General features: G+C 39.8%; 1 protein-coding gene across 1 annotated transcript in view; it reads left to right on the forward strand.

The window, feature by feature from the left end:
* Positions 1 to 24,759, forward strand: part of LOC122782119 (glypican-6-like) — a 125,485-nt gene that overhangs the window by 396 nt on the left and 100,330 nt on the right. Inside the window, exon 2 of the mRNA XM_044046332.1 lies at positions 10,856 to 11,048. Coding sequence (XP_043902267.1) covers positions 10,856 to 11,048 — 193 coding nt within the window. The remainder of the gene's footprint in view (positions 1 to 10,855; positions 11,049 to 24,759) is intronic.

Genomic DNA, 24,759 nt, shown 5'->3' on the forward strand with positions numbered 1-24,759 from the left:
AAAAAATCCCGACTGAAGCCCCCCGAAGGCCAATGTTGACGGGTGATGAGGCAATTTTTAACTTAAATGGTCCCTGACTGCAGCTGCGGTGCATGAAGCCCGGAGGCACCGCAAATGCAGCGCTTCAGTTCAAATTGAAGTTATATATGGTTAGTGTTTGGCTCATAGCCATTTCTGGAGACTTTAAGGGGAAATACATTTGTACCTTTTTTTTTGTCTTTAATATGCTAAAATTGCTCGGCTGCCACATCATTTTAAGAGTGAGTGTTCAAGTGTGTGACAACAAATGTGTCACTGACAGTGGCCACCGCCCGTGTGCCAAAATCCTCATCAACACGGGCATTGTTCGCCAGTCGTGTCTGTCTGGAGTTCTCCCCAATGAAGGAAACAATGGCTGGTCGTCTATTGTGAGGAGAAAAATCTATTTGCTGTGAGAAATCATTTCCCCGTCTTGCTCATTAAGAGTCGGGGAAAGTAAGGAATATACAGCAGGGAGAAAATAAAGGGAGGAAACGCCCCAGTAGCAGTCCTCCACTTTAGTGCATGTGAGGCACTTCTTAACTGTAAATCTGTTGCGTATCACCAGGGCATCTGCTTCAATTGTTGAGCTTCGATATCACACAGACGGTAGCCTCCGCTGCCAATTTTAATGAGCCGCTATTAGAATGGACGGATAAGAGCGGTGCCGTGATTGCGGCGTACGAAACCTCAAACATGTGTTCAAGGCCTGCTTCTTTAACATCGAGGTGTGGGGAGCCAAAGAGAACTGAGGCCATTCGTGGGAATAACGCATGCTATATGATGTTCATTCTTCTTTAATCTCAGCATGATCACATCTTTATGATCATCCACTTCTTCCAAGTGACCTATATATATATATATATATATTCACATGTGTATATATATATATATATACATGTATATGTGTATATATGTATATACAGTATATATATATATGTATATGTATATATATATATATATGTATATATGTATATATATATATATATATATGTATATATATGTATATATGTATGTATATATATATATATATATATATATATATATATATATATATATACACCAGATTTTGCGTGGTAAATTTTAAAATGTGAACAGTATAAAACATACTTTGAATAAGGTTTTTGTCTCACTGTCTCAAAAACAGGAAACAAAATGGAAACTATGTACAGACGTTTTTCCAACTCTCTCCTCTCTGGTGACAAAGACGCTGATTTGCCAGCTTCCTGCAACAGCGCGAGTGAAATGACCGTAATAACCACATGTCGTGTTAAAGGGTTAAAGCGGCTTTACAATGGCATCCAATGGCAGTTATGACGTCCACCCATTCATTCACTGAGCCAGTGAATGGACTGACTTGGACTGACTTGGGGTGAAGTGTCAGGGACACATTGGCAGTAGACTAAGAGAGCTGGGAATCAAACCTTCAGCCTTCAGTTTGAAAGATAGACTGTATATAGAAACACACGTTATCTTTTGTTTTAATAAAACAAACTCCGTGAAGCCTTGAGTTTCTCAGGTTGACGAGCACTCGTCAGTTTTCAGGCATCGATTGGATGGTACGAGCTGTCAATCACACCCCACTTGTATGTGCTGTGCTTTATCATCGCATTTTCCTTATTAAGTGATGATGATTTACGAAGCTGACATCGTGCTCTATTGAAGAAGAGCTAAAACTTGCAGTTGAGACCATTAAGTCCTCGGGAAAATGGATTTACAACTGGCCTCTTAAATCAAGTGAGAATTAGAGGCTCATTTTCCCCATTCATAGGCTTCCATCCCACTTCCGAGGCGTCACTTTTCAGAACCAAATAACTTAAATCCATTTTTATACACTTGTCTGTGGATGATACGATCACATCTGTCCCTTTAAGCAGACAGCGTAGTGAGATGAGGAGTTATGGGAAATTAAGTATGACAAAGATGTTGCTCAGCTGTCGTTGTTAGCCGAGTGTTTATTCTCAGAAGTGTCAAACTCATCGTAGTTCAGGGGCCACATACAGCGCAATTTGATCTCAAGTGGGCCGTACCACTAAAATAATAGCATCATAACCTTTAAACAACAAGAACTCCAAATGTCTCTTGACAAAATTGCGTGCAATTTCAACATTTCAATATTATGCCCAAGTTTAACATTCACTCGTGTGCATTACAACTTACAGATCCCAGCAGATCTACACATGCATACAATATTTAGTCACAGGTATCTGGAACTGAAAAATAAAGTGTTTTACATTATATGATCTGAGCATATTGGACCCTCCGGTGGGCCGGTTTTGACCTGCAGGCCTTACATTTGACACCAATACATTAGAGCCAGAGGCTAGAAAAATGTAGTGCTTACTTTTCAGAATGGATATAATCATTTTATAGATTTATATTTGGGTAAACGCTTTAAAGTTTGCAATTTCCTTGAATCTGATGAAAAAATCGATTTGTTTTCAGAGACTATATAAACACACCTGAGCAAAAAAGTACTTAAAATGTTTAAAATTGGACTGAATTCAGGAAATTTGGAAATATGTCACAATTCAAACTCACTTGACTTTTTACACCAACCGTGTGGTCCGACTGCATTTTCAAAGGAACATGGATATGGTGTTATTGAATGCATGTCGTGGCGTGTTTCCTACAAACTACGTCAACACATCATGTGACCGCTCTACACATGATATTCCTGCAGGATACTGAGTCGAGGAGCTCTAAATTCTGCGAAAGGAGCTGCTGCCTGTGTGGTTGATGGGACATGTCAAACGAGCGGCGTCTCACCAAATTCTCTCTCCAGCCATTTATCAGCTTCGCGGGCAGCCTGTGTGCGAGCGGGCCTCCACATCTGTTGTCAGCAATTTCACATAATTACAACGCCACGCTTTCAAATCCCTTCCGTTTGCGGCTCGTGAAGATAACGATCCGGAGGAGACACAAGACATCTGCGCGTCAGAGAAACTGAACACAAAACAAGTAACATGTGATTGCATTTGTAAGCAGAACAATGTTCCTCATGCCTCTTTTGCTTTCGATCGAAAACAAACTGCTGCATATATTCCCCCAAAGATGATGAATATTTGTCCTTAATTGTCCGGTCCTCTTAACAAACATTTAAAACTCTGATCAGCTCATTGTGGAGGCAGCTGCACGGACGACATTATCAAGTCTTTTTTTGTCTCATTTTTGTCTCAACTCCTTATATGGACATCCTGGGGGTGTGTGTGTGTGTGTTTATAGGTCCCATCTTCAGGCTTTAAAAAATACGGGTTTTTTTCATCCTCTTAAATCACATTTTTTTTCTTTTCTTTTTGTTCATTAAAAAACGAGACGAGTGCAATTTGAACTGTGACATATTTCCAAATTTCACAAATTAAATCCAATTTTTAAACATTTTGAGGACTTTTTGCGCAGGTGTTTTTATATAGTTGGTGAAAACAAATGTCATCAGATTGCCTAGTTTGTGTTAAAAAAAAAAGATCTAAGACACTATGTATTGCACATTACTGCACATATTACACATTAAAGCAGCCGAAATGCTCTATGTTCTAAGGGTTAACAGCGATTATATAACATAATTTACGTTATGTGGATGATTGTGCCAGACCCAAAGGCTTTAAGATGTCGCTGACATGTTTTACATCTAAATGAAACAAGCTTTTCCCTCCGTATGAAAGAGCTGATACCTGAATTATGATGTTGATGTGATACAGCAGCGGCCTGCGTTTCTCGAAACCAATAGAGAATCCTCAAACTTTGTTTATTATATGCATATGCAAACTAGAGAGTAGGGACGCCTGCCAACGAGGCGGTTTGAGTAAATTGTGCTCGCACTAATTCTGGCACTTCATAATTAAGTGTAAAACCCATGATTATCCTTCACTCTGATGCACTAATGTTATTTCTGTTCATTACCGTGCTTGTTAAAATTTTTGCGCAGGCAAATAAATTTGAATTTCTTCCCAAAAAATTAACAACATAGGTATTTAGAAGGTTATATCGAAACTTCTGTTGCCAAAACACGGCTAGTGTCGCTAAAATAACGCCTCAGGTGAGACTGTAGAGCTTTAGTTAAAGGTCTCTTCCAACATTGGTGTCACTTCACTCATGTAAGAGAAAACCAGTATAATCCCTTAAATTTAAAGTTTTTTGCCTTCTCACTTTACTAGCTCCACATGTCTCCACAGACATGAAAACTGCTATAATGAGAAACAGGTCGTGTGGACCTTATAGGCTTAATTAGAGTAAACTCATTTGAGAATGTAACATACATCATATTGAAAAGTTACACACTACTGCTTTAAGTGCTTATGAATTCACTCCGTGCGCTTCCATACAAGTCGAGCTTCCAAGAAACAAACAAACTGCAGAATTTTGCCATTTTTGAACATTTAGCATTTGTTCTTTCCAAGAACAAATGTAAGTGCTAGGACAGAAGATGCTCCTGGAAGAGATGTGTCTTCAAGAGCTTCTTGAAGATATTTACGGGTACGGGTACTGTATATATAAAGTAGTAATTTAAGTCCCAATTGCATTACCTGGGTGTTTAATCCAACTTTCCGAAATGTGATTTACCAATTCAGTCGGATTAATGGGGATTTTCCGTTATACAGTTCTCGCACTACTCGGCTTGACTAAAAACAAGTTTTTTTTCCCCTTTCCTTTTCCATTAGTGATAGTACCTGGTACTTGGTGCTTTGTTTGTACCTGTGTTCAGGTGCAGACGCTCCTGTACCTGGTGATTCATTAGGGAAGTAGAGTCGAGTAGAGCCGAGCAGTGTTCCAACTATATCGTGGGAAAAGTGCCATAACACGTTTATTTTTATTTTCAAAGTTCAGTTCTAGTCAGACGAAAACACTAATTATTTTTGGGTAATGTCATGTAAACCCACTGAATGTCATGTCGTTAAAGCCGTGAAGTAATTTGCTGCCTCCTGTGATCGAAGTGAAGCAATTCCTTTGACAGCTAAAACATTTTTAATTGGACTTACCTCTGATGGCATGGAAATTGTTGTAATTCATGTTATACTTGACTTTTTTTCTTCTTTTTGTCAGTGAGATGCTTTGCCAAGTTAGCCATGTTGGCATTTCTGTCTGCAGGTTTTCAAATATGTTTTACAGATTTGCTCCGTGGTGTATGACCCACCCCCCCCCGACTGTCTGCTATCGTGAATTAATGTATTGTCACCGCTTCTGTCAGCTGCTCATCCTTTTTACGCCAATCTTTACACTCTGCCTCTCGCTTCGTTTGCCTGCTGGTCTGTAAAATCTCGGCTGACAGACAGAGCACATCGCCGAAATGAATTAAGCCCGAAAGTGCAGACCCACTTTGGGTTTTTAATAACTGTGTAGAAGTTTCATCAGCAGTGAAAGATTAGGTCGCAATGCTGATTTGGCAAGCCGGTGTAACAGATGCAGAGGACGTGCTCTGGGACCGTTACCAACTTCCCACTTGCCCTGCTTCACCTGCAGCCATCGATAATGTTGAAAACAAAAACTTGCAAACTCTCTCTCGCTTTCTTTTTTCCTTTCCCCCACTCACTAAATTAAAAATGCTGTCCTGCAGCTCCTGTGGAAACCCGAAGTAATGACAATGATTCATTAGTACGTTTAGGCTTGTTTAAATGGATACAGTTATTAGGTACAACTATTTAACTGCGTATGAATGCAAACATCTAGTCAATCAACGTGGGGTCACGACAACCTGCCGGCGTCCGAGGACAGGAATGTGGAAGGAAGCTGATTTGAATGACTCTGAACGTGGCAGGGTCGTCGGTCAAACTGCTGATCGGGTGGAATTTTTTCAGAGTTCACAGAGAAGGGTCTGGAAGGCAACAGTTACTCAAATAACCCCCCAAAAAAACCAACGTGTGCAGAAGTTTACCTCTGAACTCACATCAGATGAGCCGTAGCAGCAGAAGACCACGCCTCTCACTTCAGTAGGAGACCCCTGTACCTAATAAAGTGGCATTTTAGGGTAGCACATCAACAAATCTATATTCAATCTAAACGGGAGCTTTCACAAAGTTTGAGAAAGAAGTTCTGGCAGTGGCTTTTTCTTTTTTTTTTTTTTCCCCCTCTCTATTGTGTCCACCCTGTGTCTCCATTTTAGCGTTGGCACTGTTGGTATCGAGTTTTACAAGTTGAACTGAGGCTGACAGACTCCGAGTACAAATGTGATCTCGCAAGCGTGCAGTGTATTGACAGCTCGGTTTCAAATTCCATCTAGGTTGCAAAGCAACCAACTCGAACAGGACAGACATGGTCCACTAAGCTGAAATCCCATCTAGATTTAGGGAAGATTAGTCCTTAAGTTCGCTAAGTATTTACGTTCGTTTTGTTCTTAAGAATCTGAGGGCAGGGAGTGTTTTCTGTAAAAAGTTTGTCCTCGATTATTTTAGCGTCACTATTTTTGTGTGAAAGCAACTGGAAAAAAATAGATATTTGAGTAAAGGGGAAAGGAAAGAGGGGAGAAAAAAAAGATCCGCGACATATTAAACATGCAGCTCACAGAGTTGCCTGCCGCACGCAAAGTCCCTTTTATGTCAGTGTATGTAACAGCACTGTCACAGTTTGCGAGATGGTGAAAGTAGAAGAAAATATCATTATGTGTAAAAAACAAGTCTGACATATAAATGGAGAGGTGCACAGTCCATGAAAGCTAAAAGCACTTGAGTTTTCCCTCACTGTCACTCATACTTAAGGACAGTTCTTGTGTTTATAGATTTTCTTTTTTCTTTGCCAACCTTTTGTGACCAACAGTAGGATCCCACTTACTTCGCCAACTTAAGTCAATTTATCGAGGCTTTAAATGTATTTTTGACCGGCTTCAGTGTTGCCGAGTTTCTCAGCGCAGGCGAGAAAATGTCATTTTTCTTCTGTTATCCGTCCGTCATTATGTCAATAAACCTTTTACCCTTAGTTTGCCGACGTCTTTCTCAGGTTTCAAATGCGGCAGTTTTAGTGTGCACGAGGCTCGACTGAGGTATTTCTTCTTTTGACATTTGCCAACCACCGAACGCATGCCGGTGGAAGCTGACCCCAGATTACCCCCTTGATAATCAATGTCAACATCTTCCTTTAAAAACACGATTGATCCTGTATGACGGTAAGCGGGCGCTCAAACGTGATGCAAGACAAACGGTGTCCGGGAATATTGGCTGGGTGACGGTAAAGGAAAAATAAATGAATGGAATTGGATCAGCATGTTACGCTCACCCTTCTGCACGGTTACGCCCTCTCTGTGGGAATGTGTTGAGCTAATCACGGCATGCAATAAAGATCTCAACACAGACTTGCATCTTCACCCACTGGAAATAATGTGAGGAGCGTTTTTGCACTGCTAAATAAATGTTACGCCGCTGTTATTAAGTTCAAGAAACAAAAGAGCCTCAGAGAGTCGCCCCAACAGAAAGCAGCTGCTTGCATTTCCGCTTATTTTGTTGTTTAACACGGGTTTGTGGGCAGCAGGCGTGTGCCTCACCCTGGACAATGGAACTGTTGATGGTGCACCTCATTACTGTAGCTCGGCGCCTCTCTGAGGACTGATTAAGGATTAAGCACATTGGAGAGTGCCGGCACGTACACACTGCTTCCCTTTTTTGTTGCATTACGCATGCACAGCTCCTTCGTCTATAGCTTGCCGTATACCGTCTATGCATGCAGAACGCCAGCCCCTGCACGTTTCAGCTGGATCCGTCAAAAAAAAAAAAAAAGTTCCAGTCACTTCATCTTTCCCATTTCTTCACTGTTAATGGTGGAAGTGGAAAAAAGCTAAGAATTGACATCTTTCATGCAACTGCTGGCCCATTTTATTGAAGGTGTTTCTTTAAATCTCTGTGTTTTTGCTATGAGGTGTTGAGCAAGAGATGAGACGGCGTGTGTGCAAACATCTGGTCCCTTTTTAAACTGCTGTATTTGTATAGTCTCGTACAATACTGAAATCACAGCTTTGAGTATATATCTGCTCAAAATGCCAATTCTATTATTTATTTCATCAGCCAACTATTGCTTATGTGTGTATGTGTAAGTATTGGCCTGATTTAACCCTTAGAACAATTTCCCCTTGGGGATCAATAAAGTTTTTTGAATTTAATTGAATATTTATATACAGAGGCTATAAGAAACTCGCCATTTGTTTCTACCAACTAACTCATTTAAGACGACATACTAAACCAGGGGTGTCAAACATACGGCCCGGGGGCCAGAACCGGCCCGCCAGAGGGTCCAATCGGCCCACAGGATGAATTTGTTAAAATTTCACACTAATCTAAACGTAATGTCAAATGCTCCAGATACCCGTGACTAAATGTTTGTGCCTTTATAGATCCAGTGTGCTGTGTAAATAGTAAATTTAGGCATGATATTGTTGAAATTGCACTTCTATTTCTCAAGTAATTTCATGTTTTGTAAAATTGTCTTTCAGTAAATGTAAAACAAAGGAGAAAAAACAAAGGGGTTCTTGTTGTTCATAGGTTATTATGCTATTATTTTACTTCTTTTACTGGTCCGGCCCCCTTGAGATCAAATTGTGCTGTATGTGGCCCCTGAACAAAAATGAGTTTGACACCCCTGTACTAAACTAAGATTTTTTTGTAAATTTGTGGACGACATAATAAACTGACTTTTTTGTCAATATTTAGACGACATACTAAACTCTGACTTTTTTCAATTTTTGGACGACATACTAAATTATGACTTTTTTCAATTCTTTGGACAACATACTAAATTATGACTTTTTTCAATTTTTGGACAACATACTAAACTATGACTTTTTTGTCGATTTTTGGACGACATACTAAACTAAGACTTTTTTTCAATTTTGGATGACATACTTAACTAAGACCAATTTTGGACAATATATAGTGTCTTATATGCTTTTTTTTCCATTCTAAGCTATCTGTGTAGTCAAAATGTTTAAAATCAGATTGAATTTGTGAAATTTGGAAATATGTCACTGTTCAAAATACACTTGACCCATTTTAATGAACAAAAATAAAAGAAAAACACGGTCTAATTTTGTGCACTATAATTGCTACCTTATATCACTACTACATAACTTACTGGTCTTAACCACTGAGGCACCCCACCCCTATTTATCTTGTTGCCCAAAAAAGAAGAACAATAGAAGAACAAAAAGATCAAATGACCATACAAAACAACCAGAAGCCATTTGAAGTCGATGTAGCTTTGGCAGTGATATGACATTTATTATAATATAATAAGTGTGTGTGACCTGGTTAAGACACACGCCCTCCCTCCAGATTGAATCTTTTCTTGTTTTTCCAGGCTCGACTCTTTTCTGTGATGCTGCGCAGTGCGAGTGAGTCATCGCGCACTCTCTCTGTCAAATTTCCATAGGTCTGCTCAATCATGACCTTCTACAGTGTTGCCCTATACTCTGCCCTGGTGTTTGGACATACAGTAGCCGCTTTAACAAAAGGTCTTCATGTATATAGTGCACTGTCTGGAATCTGTGTGTGGCTGTGAGATCAGTGTTCCCTCTGATCTTGTGTCTTTCTGCAGGCTTGCACCGGCCCGTACGCAGTCATATGGAGATTGTGTTCAATGCATGGAAGCTTGAGTCTGGTTTCTGTCAGATAATGCTCAGTTAAATTTTTATTTCAGAGTCTTTTCTTCTTCTCCCTGCCCTATTTCATGCCTCACTTCCACTCTTTACACGCAGAGAATAAAATAATGTTTAGCCTCATAAGTGTATTCATCTTTTCTAAATGATTATGTCCAAAATAATGTTAATACTTTGCTGAACTTTTGACAAATTATCCAATCATTTTGTCAACACTCTAACTCATACACTTTTTAGAAAGATTTTATTTTCTTCAACCTCTCGACTTGAGGTTAAGTGAGTTTATAGCACATTCTGACTCTGACCGGTGATTTTAGTATAGAAGGTGGCAATAAATGTGACAGGAATTTTTTTTTAAAAAAAAGAGAGCGAAATGGATACATTTTCAAAGAGAATTGAATATGAATATGAAGTGGAGAAGTGACAGTAACAAAAAAAATATTTAGATTTAATGAAAGGCTCAGGGAACAAGAGGTAACAGTCTGAAAAAGAACGTTTTCAAAAACTCACCTCGAATAAACCCCGTCTTCAAACATGAACGTTTCACTATAACATTTATTTCTTTAAGAGGCGTTTTCTCCACACCACATTATTTGCAGAATCAAGAGTCAAGGTCTGTGTAAAACATCATGATAACATACATTCTTAACACCAGGCTCAAACTGCAAGGACTTTTTCAATCCTACATTTTTAAAATGTCACGCAACTGCTCTTACACGGAGAAACTTCTCAGTTGTTTTTCTTCTCCGCAAAGTTGTCCATTTAAATCAGTGGTTCCCAAACAGTGGGTCAGCGCCCACAGAGGGGTCCTCAAAAACTTTTGCAGATATATCTGACCCTGGGGCAGCACACATTAGCTTAACAGAAGGGGTCCAAGAATCGACCCCTGAGGGACTCCATGTGTCGTAGCCATTTCATTAGATCTATAACTTCCCATGGTCTTCCCGGATATTCCCGCTGCAATGCGAGAGTGCTAACCACTACTCCACCGTGTGGCCCTAACGGTAGAGTGTGATCCACAATATCAAATGCAGCACAGAGACCCAATAAGACCAGAACTGACACCTTGTTCCACCTTATATCATTAATCACTGTAATAAGAGCCATTTCTGTACTGTGATAAGGTCGGTATCCTGATTAAAATTGGCCATAAAGTCGATTGGAGTGCAAGAAATTGTTGAGTTGACCACTTTCTCAAAACTCTTGGCTATAAAAGAAAGATTAGAGATCGCTCTGTAGTTGGTTAATTATGGGGCTTAATGGCAGCTACTTAAAAGTCCATGTTTCTGTCTTCCTTTAGGTGAGCACCTGCGTGTCTGTCCTCAGGGATACACCTGCTGCACGTCGGAGATGGAGGACAAACTCAACCTGCAGAGCAAAGCGGAGTTTGAGAACATAGTCGATGAGAGCAGCCGCAACATGAGGACGACGTTCGTTGCCAGGCATAAAAAGTTTGACGGTAAGTTACAGCTCAAGTCCATTTGATCTTATGGTACATGGAACATACATCAGAACAGATATACATGTACACGCACTGGTTTTTAAAGACGTTCTGGCAGGCGAGATCAAAACTGTCCCCAAAACTGATCTCCTACACCAGGGGTGTCAAACTCATTTTTGTTCAGGGGCCACATAGAGCACAATTTGATCTCAAGGGGGCCCGACCAGTAAAAATAGTAAAATAATAGCATAATAACCTATGAACAACAAGAACCCCTTTGTTTTTTCTCCTTTGTTTTACATTTACTGAAAGATAACATGAAATTTCTTGAGAAATATAAGTGCAATTTCAAGCCTAAATTTACTATTTACACAGCACCTATAAAGGCACAAATTTAGGTACGGGTATCTGGAGCATTACATTACATTACATGTCATTTAGCAGACGCTTTTATCCAAAGCGACTTGCAATGGAATCAAGTACAATTAGCCAGGGGTGGAATCGAACTTGCGACCATGATGTCTTTCGTACACAAAGTAGGGTCTCAACCACTGAGCCACTCCACCCCTAGCATTTGACATTACGTTTAGATTAGTGTGAAATTTTAACAAATTCATCCTGTGGGCCGATTGGACCCTCTGGCGGGCCGGTTCTGGCCCCCGGGCCGTATGTTTGACACCCCTGTCCTACACAACTAAACTGCATTTTCAGTTGCGTATAACAAGCCCCATATTCTCTCTTAGATCACGTTGACATATTATTTACATACTTCTCACAGAGAGGAGGAGGCTAATGCAGTAACAAAGCAAGATTAGATTAGATTTCTATACTATACAGACATCTGTAGACGTGGAAATGTTGTATACATAGCAAAATGTTATTGAGAATGCAGTTTATATGTGTAGGACTGTAATTTTCAGGACACAAAGTTTCTTTACCTCATTACTTCTTGCCAGAGTTTCCTTCATTCTCCAGCATGCGTCGGAAGCTGTTTTTTTTTGTTTTATTTCAGCTTCCGACGCTCTAATCAGAGACTCCACAGTCTCTACATGCATTTTTGATTGACTGATGGAAATAGCTCGATGTGCTCCTGCTTCTCATCGTAAAGGAGCTTCTGTGAATTGACTCACTTTGCTCACAGAGGGAAATGGCACTGTTGTTGCTTTGTGGTTGAAAGTGTTCTTGGCGGGGTGCTGGACAGCTCACCTGGAAGAGCTGGCACTCCTGAGGGTTCAATTCCAGCTTTGAACATCTCTCTTTTTCCCTATTTTTTCCGTGCTTCGTCGACCTAGAAATAAACAAAAGGAAAAGAAAAAAAAGCACCAGGACATATCTTAGAGAACTGTTCTTGGCATTGTGTGTGATTCAATGCAAATATGACCATCTGGTTAAACTTAATCAGTGAGTTCTCAGTATGAGATCAAGGTGTCGTCGCACCACTTATGCTGTCAGTGTGTTGTCTATGGCTGCCATTTGAGTGATAATGAGTCGGTTGCCTCATTTAACTCCTCAGGTCCACACCAGCTTCAGTAAAGTGCTGGGTGTTAAATAATAATACAAATCCTTTACTGTAAATGCCAGACACTGTGTTTTACACTGTGGAGAGGGATTGCACATCCTTTTAGTACATAAGACATGTACATGTACAGTAGGTATGAGTGCATGTGTTGAATTTAACATGTACAGTACATACGATTTATGATATCGGCATGAGCCGATATTGGCTTTAAAATCTTATTATCGCGTATATATATGTGTGTATATATGTATATATGTGTATATATATATATATATATACATATGTATATATATATATATGTATATATATATATATATATATATATACATATATATATATATATATATATATATATATATATGTATACATATATATATATATACATATATATATATACATACATATATATATATATATATATGTATGGTAGCGTATTGGCCTGTTATGTTACAATTTGCGGCCGGTATGCAAAAATTTAGGATGTTTTTCAATCAGCGTAACGGTGTTTTTACCATATTTACTTGTGTAATAATGCAAGATCGAATGGGAAAATGCTTGTTTTGGGACGGAATTGGGCGTGGACAAAATACGAAATGGAAAATCGGAAAACTTTCCAATAAGTTTCCCCCCTACGAGTGAATAGAACACAGGCACTCCAATGTCAAACACTGCATAGCAACTGCCAAGCTCATGGAAACCATCAACTGGTTAACAAGGTAAAGGAAAACTTACTGGTGTCTGAAAAAGTAACCAAAAAAAACGAATTTTAATCAGAAGACATAATGAACTTTCATGATCATGATGTTAACCATATTTAAAAGGCCGGGCCATCAACATTGCATTCTTTTTATCGAGGTAAAAGAAACAAACTAAAGAGTTAATTAGACTCTTGCCGTGTGCACCGCTAATAAATGACCCATCAAGAATATGTGGTGTAAAAACAACAATGTTCTCCTTTGGGTACCATTAGAATGGCCAATTTTCACCTTAAATTAATAAAATAAAATCCTGGCTAGAACTATTTTATTATATAATAAATATACATCTATATGTACTTCAGAAGAGACTAAATCCTCTGCTGTTGAACACAGGGAAAGTATACATGTATATTGATCCAAGCTCTCCAGATATAATGGGCAAAAAGTCATTTTTCTTATTATTTTTATCTTTTAATATATAGAACAATGGTGTGAAGATTGGGCTGTATTTCTATATCAGTATCACCCTTATCATTTGACAGTGTCTCTGGAACAGTGTCCACACATATACAGTATCGTAACGCTGGCGACACAAATCACCAATGCAGCTCCGTCCGCACATGCCCATATGTCATCAAGCCACTCAACGTTTCATTCATTCTCCAACATCAAGTTCGCTTCTCCTCCCGGGGTTTGAATCATCCCTCATCAATTTTACATGCCCTCATTTCTGCCCCCCCCCTTCCCCCCAGTTATTTATAGGGCCCTATTATGAAAACCTTAACTTACTTTTTGATTACGGAGTGCTTCCCCGGGAGGCCTGTGGCGTTCGATGCATTATTGAGCCCCACCCCCTGCTCTAGACCATAAATGACTGCTGTACATGGAAATCAAGGTTTGGCTGTTCTGAATGTCCAATCATGCGGCTGAGGAATCCTATTTTTGAAATATTATGCTTCCCAACCTCAGTTTCCTCCTGAAAAATATCTTTCTATCTTTTTTGTTACTTGCCCACCAGTGACACTTGGTCCTGTTGGTGTTTTCCTCACTTTTTAGACCCACTCCGGGGGGGCGGGGCCTCATTCCCAGAATGTAAACAGTGTCCACCATCTTTGCTAACACGCTAACGGGACCAAGTGTCACTGGTGATAAAGAAAAGAATGAAGATATTTCTCAACTCGGGAGAAACCGAGTTTGGGAAGCACAATTTTTCAAAAATACTACCTTTATTCTAGTAATACAAAGCTAAATGCTAAGCGGTGAAGAATTCCTTTAAGTTAAGTGGTGAAGTTTAGGGCAAATATGTGTATTGTGGTTAGGATAAGGCTACGTTAAGGCTAGAGCTGAAATAATGACTCGATTACTAATGAATCGTCAAATATTTTGATAATCGATTCATCGGTTTTGAAGATTTTTTCATGATTAAAACAAGATTTCTGATTGTTTCAGCGTGTTAAATGTGAACATTTTCTTCATTTCTTTGCTCCTGATAACAAAGCAATCATTACAAACTGTATCATTTCGTAATGACATTTGAGAACGTCGCCATTTCCACGTTTGACAAACATCTTTCCACGTTTTTTGACATTTTATGTACCAAACAACTTACTTGATTTGTCGAGAAAACGTTGCAGCTCTTGCCAAGGCTTTGTTCGAAGGTGTGTGTGCTTGTGTGTGTGTGTGTGTGTGTGTTACATCGTCTGTTAATGATTAATTGCTGTGGATGAACCGTGATGAAAGGGGTCTCGCGCTCCGTAAAGTGATTTGTGAATGAAACTGCTAGTCAGAGGTGGTCATTGAGGACTGTGCTGTCGTTATAGATGTGTCTGTTATTAAAGTGTGTGTGTGTGTGTGTGTGTTAACGTGTATGATCTGTCAACACAATTGATGTTTTGTAAATTGTGGTTGTATTGTCGGAAACTGGGCAAGATGCTACTGGCAGCTGTTCTGGCAACATGTGAGTGGGCATGAATAATGTGTGATGGAGGAAGCACTGAATGCACATAGAGGTGCTGTATGAAGTGTGTGCGTGCGTGCGTGTGTGTGTGCGCCTGTCAATAGGGATGGATATTGTTAGGCTTTTATCAGTTCCTATAATGATATTGGTCCTGCTTATGATACTAATACTTATGGATGCTGTTACTGATACCTGTCTTTACTCTGTTGTCGGGGTTCTCAAAAAAAAATAAAAAAATTCAAGGCAAAATTACCCAAAATCGGGGATGTCAAACATACGGCCCGCAGGCCAGAACTGGCCCACCCGAGTGCCCGATTCGGCCCGCAGGATGAATTTGTGATCATATGTATTCTAAAAAAAGACTTAATTAAATCTAAAACAAAGAGAAAGATTTGGAGATCTTCTTGTTTATAGGTTATTATCTGATTATTTCACCGCTGTGGCCCACTTGAGATCAAATTGCACTCTCTGTGGCCCCTGAACTAAAATGAGCTCTAAATAGACATGTGGTCATTGACCAAGATACAAAGGACAATCACTTCTTCAGATGCGGAGCGTGCCACAAATCAATAAAAGTGGACGCCATCATGGGCGAAGTAGCTCTTACAAGCTGGGTCAGTACATTTGTTCCTTGAATTTGAGGGACTTGGTCCTGGAAAGTCTTTGAAAAGTCCTTGAATTTGATATCAAAGTACTGTACTTCTTACCTCTTACTTCTTGTGGGCTTTGACTCTTGACTGATGTTGTCTCGACGATCGTCGACAGTTGAAATAAACAGAATATTAACATCTATAGCGATATCCTTAGTCCAGATGCTTATTGATACCTTCTTACTGACCAGTGAAGGACAGCAGAAGGACAGTGATATGAGGTACTGGTGTAGCTTATAGAGAAAAATCCTTTTTTTTTTTATAAAGACTTTTTGGAATAAAGTTATTCCCATAAGCACTGGGAGATTTTGTTTTGACTCTCCAGCCCCCCCATCCGCTCAAAGGACACTTAATTATTGTTCCATAAATCCACGTGCCTCATTCATGAACTGAACCATGAATTCAGTAGCCCTGCGAAATCTTAAAACTTCCAAAGAAAAACTTTTGAGGTTAATTTTCTCATTAAATAGTTTTAATGCGCTGAAGGAAAAGAAAAAAAAAAAAGAAAAGTTTCCTACCACCTCATGACATTTCATTTTGTTCTTATGCTTTGCTGGAAGGTACAATATTTCAGCTGTCACTGAGTGAAATAATAAAATATGTCCTTGTTTTACGGCTGCACCCGCACATCAAAATGAAATGTCTTCTTAAATCTTTCATTCTCCTCCGTTGGTGTCTCAGCTGTAAAATATGTGTTTTTGAATACGGCTGGAGTTTAATACTCATATGAAGACGAGTTTGATTATAACTCTTACTTACTGTTCCTTTGCTCTTCTTCAGTTTGCTTCTGGCCTCTCGTGAGACCTCGGTAAGAGATTAGAGCGCATGGTTGGTTGACTAAAGTCTGGATTGAGCTGCAGCCGTGGTCGGCTGAATTCTTTGATCGTGCCCCATGGAGGCTCTCCATGGAGTGTCTGCAGTGTCCCTCATTCACACTTGACTTAACCCCGTCTGACTCCATATTGTCTCTAATCCGTGGTCTTGACAAAATTCACAATCTCCTCGTGGGCGTAGAGGAAAAACACGACAACGCAGAAACGCAGCATTTCACTGATTCATTCTCTTTCGGCAACTTTGTTTTTTTCTGAGACAAAGTGAAGAAAAAGACGTTCTAAATCCAAACCTCCTTTGTCAGGTGGCGATAAACGGAATTGACTCCGCTTGGATTTGAAGAACAAGCGATATTTTATATGCGTTTTCACTTCACACACACTGATCCACACTGTGCACAGTTCTCTGGCCCTTTCTTAATTAGATTTGTGATGTGAAATCCATGAGCAATTATTCACTGTCAACAGTGCACTTCAACGTTGACCCCAATAGAAACATCAGAGGCTGCGATAAGGATCTGTGGAACGACATGTTCCAATTTCAACAGAAATGTCTGGTAGACTAATGGGTGATGATCATTTTTCCTTCAATTAAAAAAATATAGCAAAAAAGTAGATTCATATCTTGGTGGCTGTTCAAATGCTTTTTGTTTGTACCCGTTGAACTCTTTTCTTCTCTCTTGGCGCTGCTCATTGATTGTAGGGTTTGATGTGGCACTGCCACTTTATCTTAAGCTATCTTAAGAGCCCTTCAAATGAAATGTACAGTGTGAAACGTTTTGGAGGAGTCATTGGCGGACGTTTCAGAGCGAATGTTTGCACGTGTGCATAATTGCTCAGGGAAATGTCCTCGTACTCAAAGGCAACCGCAGCTCTGTGACGTGCGCGGGAAAAGGGAGAGGTGAGCGGAGGAGGCCTCGGCTTCCTTTGTGAGCTGCAGGATCTGCAGTCACGATGGACCTATACGTTTCTTGTAAAGTGGTATGTTGTCAAATATAGAGTAAAACTTCCAATTATGAGGCCGAGAAACACCTACTGGGCATTGTTAAGGAGATGAAAAGACGTGGTCCAATAGGCCTATTAATGTAATATAAAACCACAAAAACAACAACAAACTAACTGTATAATATCTTCCCCCCCATTGTCTAAAATGGGGGGATGGAATACAAACTTTAAAAATGGATTGATTTCAATGAACAGTGGCCTTCAGCATCACAGTTATGTGTCTGGACGTCCCATCCGTCGCTATCTCTCCTTACAGCTGCACGTACAATAAATAAACATGGTGAGGTGAAGGTTGAAGGTTGATTTACTCGTCATTCCAGTCATAAAAAGACATCTTCAGAGGGAAAAAAGGAAACAGACTGACTGCTCTTGTGTGAGGGAATGTGGTGTAGCTTTGGTTACATAACACCGAGTGACACTTCACCGTCGGGATTGTCCCTTTTCCCCTTCATTGCGTCTCTTTGTGTCTGTGTGCATCAAAGGGGGAGAGACCGCGATGTTGTCTCCTTGCTGCTTCTTTTAAGGAGCGTGGCTTCGTAACCGGCGCCGTGCGTCAAATCTGCGGTTTCTGCAGCGTCAGTGCATCCGGAGCCGGTTGAATTTCGTCAAGCCTTTAGTCATCGAACTATTCTTTGTCTATACATGTTTTATTAATGTTTGACATTCACCGAAGGACTCGCCGTGTAAAACTGTAAAAAAAAAAAAAATCAAATAAAATGCCCACAATTCATAGAGCCGACATCAAATGGTTACATCAGAACAGGATCTCAAAGGTCCTCATTACACCGTCAGTTCAGAGTCGGAGCCGCTTTAACGAGCGTTTTTTTTCAGGAAAAGTAAACGATTCGCTCGCTGAAACTTTTGCGCGAGTGCCCTCGATGTGGTCAGCGTGACAAATTGTGTCTGCTGTGTTTGCCTCTGCAAATTTGACTGATCACTTTTACGCGTCTAATTATGCCACGCGCAAGCTCCTGGTACTTGAGTTAGTGGACTGATTTGTTATTCCCATTATCCTTTGTGCATAATAAAAGAGCCGGCATTATTAATTTATACGATGAATAAATTGAATAAGGAGGTCGCACTGGATACACTGTGCAAAATTCTGTTGAATTTGGCCCCGTTTTGATGTCGCGCATTGGCTTAAAGTTTGACAGTGTTCCGCCGATGGATGCCGTGTGATCTCGCTAATTATAAACGGTTAGGATTGTGAGGATTGTTTGGCTGCTGTGAAGCCTCGGCTCTTGTTAGACAATAATGAACAATGAGACCATAAAGTAACCGTCCTATTAAGATACACAAGCTTCCCTTGGCGGTTGCCATCCAGTTTTATACGAGGATAATTCCACTGTGAAGTCAAAAAGCTTTTTCCTTCTCGAGAACCTCAACAAAAAAAGGTCAAATCGTATCAAACAACGTTATTGTCTACATGGGGCATTTTTCTTGGGAGTGCTGCAGAACAATACTCGGCACAACAGAGACGACAATCAGCCTAAAAATCTGACGTCATCAGACTTGCACAGATCGGTCCGAGTGCCGTCACAGGAAGCGACAAAAATTTTTTTTTTTTCTCCGCATTCAAATTTTGCAAAATTTGCCTCTTTTTTTTAACAATTTATCGTGCAGCCCTTACAATCCAAGTATTACAGAATAAAAATGAATCTTTTCCCTGTCCTAAAACACATCAAATTCTAAAATGGTCCTGACAATACAACACGAGACTCAAAAAATGGTAAAAAACAGACATAAAAAAAACTTGCGGTGAGAAAAGTGCCAGACTGTCGTGACACTGCTCATCGAGGAGATACTTATCGGGTCATGTGATCAGTTTTGGAATAAATGAGAGCTTGAGAAGGTTGGGTTTTACGTCTTCTTCCTCTTTCTAGTGTCTCCCTGTAGGTAAGAGATTATATTCAGAAAAACAAAAACTTGGTCTGAAGAGAACTGTACGCGCCGCTCAGGAGTGAGTTTTTTTTGGCGTCATGTGATACAGTGCCAGCTCTCTTTACGCTCGCACTGCGGCAACAGCTGGGGCAGGAGGAGGAATTATGTTTTTTTGGGTTGTCCATCCGTCTGTCTGTCCATCTGTCCTAGTTTATTTCTTTTTGAAGGTGATATCTCACAAAGGCCGTGAGGGAATCTCTCTTTTTTTAAATTTAATTTGGCACAAATGCTGCATCTATCACCACCTGTCCGTTCGATAAATAGTGTGACACAATTAACGACATCGTTCAAGGCTAATATACAGAATAACTGCTTCACAGTGCCATATCATCAAGATTCAAGAGTCCATAAAATCATGTATTTATAACAGTATAACAGTGCTCCATCATTATCAGTATAATTAAATTCTTAGTCATAGTGAGAAATATTTTTTTAGGATGATAGCTAATGTGTAACAACAACTGCAAGTACTTTAAAAATTAAATAATTTAAAGTAATAAAGGCCTTTGCACAACAGATTTGCAATTTGATGGCCAAAAACATTATCACAATAAAATCTATCAATATTGATAATTGTTTTAAACATCTTCCTTCTTGCTATTGGATAATATAGTGTAATTGAAATTAGAGCTGAAACAATTAATGGATTATTTTTCAATTACTCAATTACTGGTCAACTATTTTGACAATCGATTCATCGGTTTGAGGCTTTTTTTTAATGATTAAAACAAGGTTTCTGATTGTTTTAGCGTGTTTCAAACTGAATCGTTTTGGTTTGTGGACAAAACGAGACGTTCGAGAACATCAGCATTTCCAGGATTGACAAACACTGGTCAATGTTTTTTTTAAAGTGTTTTACATTTTATGGACCAAACAGTTACTTGATGAATCTTTAAAATAATCAATAGTTGCAGCTCCAACTGAAATAATGTCCATCCTTACATACATTTTCCCAATTTTTGGCCATTTATTTGTGTTCTTGTTGATGTGCAATGGCCTATGGGAAAAAAAAAAAAGTTTTTAGACATTAAAAAACTTGTCATAAGTCCCAGCTTTTGTGGAATTTGTTTTTGTCTCTAAAATAAAATCCAGTTTACCCCAAGATGAGGCTACGCGACCTATCCTTAGATCCCTCATTCATACGAAAGGAAAACAAATGGGGATGCAGCCCATTACGTAGGACATAAAACAAATGTTTGGGACACCAAGGACACCACAGGACTTGGTGACCATCTAATGGTGCCAGACCTTCATTACACAGGAGATGACACTAAATTACACACAGGCCGAGACCCCGATGAGGACAGGGCGTGCATTGATTTAGTCCCCACAGTCCGGTGATGAGGCCGAGACCTCTGTGACAGCCGCGCGTCCATTTCTGATGAAACCTAAAACCGCGCGGACGCACAGTTCCTGGAAGTGTTCATAAATAAATAACCTCTGTTTTGGCATCCCCGCGTTATCCTAAGTGAATGTCGGGAAGACTGTAACTCTCCGGGGGCCGAGGGAATGGGGTCTGTCCAGCAGTGCAGCAGCTGAGGGTTGGTGGCAGCCTCCATCATCTGGCACAGGCTGCAGCCCCGCTGTCACTTTTGTACTTCAGGATGGATGGCTCTGTGCGGTCGGCACACTGTTAACTCCGTCCCACTGGTGAGCTTCAAGGAGAAGGCTTGTAAAGAGGCATGGCTTCCCACAAACCGCTGGAAAACCAGGAGGATTTACCAGCGGCCGCTGTGATGTGGCCTCGATATTATTTATTAAGTTTAAACTTTGTGTCACACATTGAAACACATACGCTCTGAAAACTCACTTACTAAATAAAATAAAAAATAAAAAAAAATCTTTCCCGGGGATATTGGGTTTGCTCAGAGACCACAGCAGAGATGGAGTCGCCCCGATTGAAGCGGATGAAAAATGTTACTTCCCGCCTGCAAAGGTGCTGATACGCTTCCACCTACACACATGCACTGTTCCGTCTCCCTTTTGATTTCCATGCATCATTTAAAAATGAGTAAACGCGGTGACCGCGAGGTCGGCATACTTTTTAGTTTAGCGTTCCCTTGGGATGTGACAGTGAGTAATTGGCATGTCATGCCGTACATATAAATTGCAGCAGGAAGGATTTGTTCTTGCGGTGCTGATCAAAAACCTTTTTTCTCCCTTGGCCCAAAGCAGCATATATCGATATCAGCAGGTGTATCATCGCACAATTAGATATGGTCCACACATGAGGATTTATGTGAAGTATCTGACTGGTTGAGGAATTCACCCTCCCCCCACCCCCTGCGCGCTCTGCAGGTCCATTTGAGCGTGTTCTCATTTTTATGAAACAACTGAAAAGAGAATTGATTATGTGCCATTCTGGGGCATATTGTGCGCAGGTGGCTGTTTGATTTATGTGTGACCTTACTGATGTGGAGCTGCACAGTCTTAAAGGTGACATGTGTAAAATATGTACAGCAGCCACTTTAAAGCGTTTAAAATCATTACTGTCGTCCCAAATTAAAACGTGGCAGCCAGATTCTCCGTGACTCCGTTAATAAGACTTTGTCGCTTGAGAGTCTGAGTCTGCTGTAGAGCAGCAGAGGAGAATTATCACATGGTGCAAGGATGACGACAAGGTGACAATAACGGATTATATACGTTGAAATATCCACCCAAGAGTGAGAAAGCGCTAGCTGTCACGCCCGTCGTCAGCTTCTTTTCCACTTTTAGACGTCTATATTTGGACACATGTTCACTTCAGGCACTTGTTTTTCTTCTCCTGTCATTGAAGACATTTTTGGGAGGGGTGCTGAGGCTTTTTTCGGTCCGGTACAATTCAATATTTCCCATACTGATGATTATTTTCTCGCTCGATCTAATAATAATCGTTTGGTCCATTGTGAAAAATGTTAATCAATGTTTCTCAAACCTGGAAATGATGTTCTCAAATTAATCCAAAACCAATTAATCAAGTAAATTTAAATGTTAAACACATTTTCTGGCCCACAATTGAAGTGACTTTCATGTGACTTAGATATGATATTTTTTGGATGTGTGGACTGAGAAATCCAATTGTCACTTCAGTATATGGTTTTATAGATCAAATGTGGTCATGAGTGGAAAAAGCTCACATCAGAATCCATGTGTTTTTTTTTTTTGCCTATGCCCATTAATGTAGGACGTTTTCAAGACATTTATGAGTCTAATGTGACCGGCATTGAATTGTTTTGCAAGTCAAACCTTGGCTGAAACATTACATCAATTTTGCAAAAACTAGATATAGGTGTTAATCTGGAAATCAGACCACCTGAGGAGCACATCAATGCATCATTTAACGTTCTTTAAAACAATCATTTATACTGATTAGCTCGATAAATGCCATCAAATTACAATATCATATTGTTTTATCAAAAAGTAAAAATGAATTTGGATTTTTCTTCTGTATTAAAGCATGGATCTTATGTGTGCTCTCTTGTTTGCCTCACATGCGGTGAAAAGAATCATCCTCGCTCGCATTAGGCATTCAAATGTAAAGCAGTTCTCTTGAAAAGATGTAGTCCTGCACTTACTGCAGCAACATATTCCATTCATTTAGAAACAACAGAATAACAAGGACAAATAGAGAACAAAACAGAGACTTGTCTTTTCTCTTCTGCCTCTTTTTTTTTTTCCTCTGAGAGCCTTCATATTGTAACTCGAGTGCAAGAAGCACGGCAGGATGGATTAGACTGCCAAAGCAATGCATGGAAGCTTTTCATGGGGAGAAGCACTCCAACAGCCAGGTTCAAACAAAGCTGCTTATCCACAGGGTCACAGTAATGTAATGGTGTGTGCAGCCAATTTGCTCCTCGCCATTCAACAGGTGTGTGGATATCATCCACGGGAGGAAATCACTTTGATTTTCCTAAGCCTCGCTAATTGACTTCTCCCGTGCCTCCCAACGCTGAACTGTGTCAGATCGCAGACAGTGGAAAGATGCCCTCAGCAAAGGTGGCTTTTGTCAATATAATTAACTGAACAGAGACGAGGAGCCGCTGCCTCGCCTCCGACTGTTGATGCGGAGCCAAGTCTGAAAGTGGCAAAGTTGGTAACTGCCTTATAATGCGCTACGTGGGATTAATTACCTCACCGCTTTCCAGGGAGGATAGTCCAATGTCATTGTCATTGCACGACCAATACATTTTGCCCTTGGCGATGACGCCCGAGAGGTATCATAGGGTAGTTTGCGTCATTATATCGTCGTAATTAGCCTTAATGAATGCATTATAGTAATTTGTGTAGCATTAGGGACAAATGTGCCGCATTATAAAAGCAGAGAGGAAATAATAGTCGACCAGGATACCAATCTTAGGAAACCAATGTCAGATTTCAATACAGATTGTCATTGCTTTTGCTCCATCTAATAAAGCACATCAATTGAATCAAACCTAGTTATTATATGGAATGACTTAAATGAAAAGTCTGTTTCTGCAGTGTACTTTAACATTGAGATGACACTTTTGCAATTTTAATACATGAAACCAAGGTAACTAAAAACCACACTTGATTAAATAAACTTTCAGATAAAAAAAGTGTTACGTACATTAATAAGAAATAATCAGTTGTTGTTGTTTTTTTAAAAAAATTGGAAATATTGGATGCTTTTCTACATTTAATAGAAATATAATTTTTATTTTTGCAATTCCTAGTGAAGATGCCACACTTTATATGACCTATATGGTTAAAACAATATTTTTTTAAACTATTTTATACATACAGTGTTTAATTGTACAATATGTATTAAACATATACTTTATTATTTATGAATCTAGACTAAAGTAACACTCCACCAGATCAGCGTTGTGTTTTCTCGACGGTGTCAGACTCACGATGGACATTTTAAAGGATTTTTTTATGGGTGAAAATCAATGCAGCACAGCTGTCCAGACACTCTTCTTCATTTTCAAAATTCAATGCTTTCATTAGCTGCAATGCAACCCGACCGCTAACAGCTTGGATGCACATCTGAAAGTGTGCGTGTGTGTGTGTGTGTGTGTTTGATGGGAGCAGTGGTTATTGGAGCCTTAAGCAAAGATTAGAGAATACAAAGGTCTGGTAAACTCACTCCATGTCTTTCCATCTTCACAGCTCCAGATTATTTGGTG

The sequence above is a fragment of the Solea senegalensis genome, linkage group LG15, assembly GCF_019176455.1.
Source record: "Solea senegalensis isolate Sse05_10M linkage group LG15, IFAPA_SoseM_1, whole genome shotgun sequence".
Classification (NCBI taxonomy): Eukaryota; Metazoa; Chordata; class Actinopteri; order Pleuronectiformes; family Soleidae; genus Solea; species Solea senegalensis.